Below are 1,987 nucleotides of genomic sequence, written 5' to 3'. Positions count from 1 at the left end.
CGGAGCGCCGGGGCGTTTTTGGAGCGGCCTCTGCACTCCCAGGGCCTCCAGGAGACTCCGCACACGGCCGCGCCGCCGCGAGCGTAAAGATCTCGCCGCGCAGTAACAGGGAATCACACAGAACCGGCCGGGCCGCTCGGGCAGGAAAGTTTCACGAACGCCGGGCCGCGCGCGGGTCTCGGTGCGAATCAGCGCAGCAGCCCGACGCGGCGGCCGGCCCCACGCGGCGCGTCCGGGTCGCCTGGCTTCGGGGCGGCGGCGCGCACGCCGGCGGGGTCCGGCGGGGTCCGGCGGGGTCCGGCGGGGTCCGGCGGGCCGGGCCGGGGCTCGGGGCCTGGTCCGTGTCCGGCGCGGGCGATAAATACTGTACAGGGCGCCTCCGGCGGGCGCGTGTCCCCGGCGTCCGTCGCGGGCCGGGGCGCGGGGCGCGGGGCGCGGGGCGCGCCCCTAGATGTGCGTGAGGGGCACCGTGCCGTTGACGCCGGCGCCCGCGCCCTGGTAGTGCTGCGGCAGCGAGTGCAGGCGGCTCTGCGCCGCGGCCGGGTCCGCGCCCTCGCCGGCCGGCAAGTACATGCTGATCATCTCGCGCAGGTCCCCGGGGCACGGCGCGCGCGAGTGCGCGGGGGCCGGCGGGCTGCCGCTCGGCTCCGACTTGACCAGCGAGCCGAGCGCGCCCAGGGCGCCCGACGACGCGGCCGCGGCCGCCGCGGCCGCCGCCACGGCCGAGTTCTGGTGCGCGCCGCCCGCGGCCGCGGCCGCAGCCGCCGCGGCGCCGTAGGGGAGGCCGCCGTAGCCCGAGGGCGACGCGCCCATGTAGCCCTGCGAGTTGGAGAGGGGGCTGTACTGCAGCGCGCCCATGTCGTAGCGGGGCATGGGCTGCGGGTTGTGCGGGTGCGCGTGCGGGTGGTGCGGGTGCGGGTGCGCCGGGTGCGCGTGCGGGTGCGCGCCGCCCGCGCCCGGGTGCTGCCCGTAGGCCAGCTGCGCCTCCTGCATCATGGCCGCGGCCGCGGCGGCCGCCGCCACCGAGCCGGGGTAGGCGCCGTTGGCCCAGCCGTTGACGTGCGCGTAGCCGCCGCCCGCCGCGCCGCCCGGGCTCTCCAGGCGCTGGCCCACGGCCGCCGCGCCCACGCCCACGCCCACGCCCATGGCCACGGCCGCGCCGCCGCCGCCCGCGCCCGCCGCCAGCAGCCCGCCGGCCAGCGAGTACTTGTCCTTCTTGAGCAGCGTCTTGGTCTTGCGGCGCGGCCGGTACTTGTAGTCCGGGTGCTCCTTCATGTGCAGCGCGCGCAGCCGCTTGGCCTCGTCGATGAACGGCCGCTTCTCGGCCTCGGACATGACCTTCCACTCGGCGCCCAGGCGCTTGCTGATCTCCGAGTTGTGCATCTTGGGGTTCTCCTGGGCCATCTTGCGCCGCTGCCCGCGGGACCACACCATGAAGGCGTTCATGGGCCGCTTGACGCGGTCCTGGCTGGCCTTGGCGCCCCCGCCGCCCGCGCCGGCCGGGCCCGAGAGGCTCGCGGGGGCCGCGGCGCCGCCGGGCGAGTGCAGGTCGGTCTCCATCATCATGCCGTACATCGGGGCGGCGGGGCCGGCGCGGCGCGGCGCGGCCGGGAGCGCAGACGGCGGGGCGCGGGCGGGGCGCGGGGCGCGGGGCGCGGGCGGGGCGCGGCCCGGCGGGGCAGCGGCGCGCGCTCAGCGGCCGTCCGGCGCGGGCTCCGGGGCGCCCAGGTCCTCCCGGCGCGGCCGCCGCTCGCCCGCGCGGGCGCCGCCCGGGGTCTCCGTCTTCGCCGTGGCCGCCGCCGGGGCGCGCTCGGCCGGGCGGGGCGAGCAGGTGCGGTCGCGGCCGCGCGGCGGCTCCACCGTGGGGGGCGCGCGGGCCCGGCCCGGGGCTCGCCGCGGCCGCCTTCCTCGGGCTCCGGCGCGGGCGGCGGCTCCGGCTCCGGCTCGGGCGGCCCCGGCGGGCGGGCGCGCGGGGGGGCGGCGCCGG

At 80.6% G+C, this 1,987-nt stretch overlaps 1 protein-coding gene across 1 annotated transcript; it reads right to left on the bottom strand.

Annotated features, from left to right (window-relative positions):
* Positions 1–447: 447 nt before the first annotated feature.
* Positions 448–1,575, bottom strand: SOX1 (SRY-box transcription factor 1; the record flags this gene model as incomplete). The annotated part of the gene is made up of 1 exon (XM_084235501.1): positions 448–1,575. The coding sequence occupies one exon, from the start codon at positions 1,573–1,575 to the stop codon at positions 448–450; it is 1,128 nt and encodes a 375-aa protein (XP_084091627.1).
* Positions 1,576–1,987: the final 412 nt, after the last annotated feature.

The sequence above is a fragment of the Talpa europaea genome (genome assembly GCF_964194135.1).
Source record: "Talpa europaea genome assembly, chromosome: 6".
Classification (NCBI taxonomy): domain Eukaryota; kingdom Metazoa; phylum Chordata; class Mammalia; order Eulipotyphla; family Talpidae; genus Talpa; species Talpa europaea.
The sequence above is the reverse complement of the archived record's forward strand: the minus strand, read 5'-3'. Positions and strand labels throughout refer to the sequence as shown.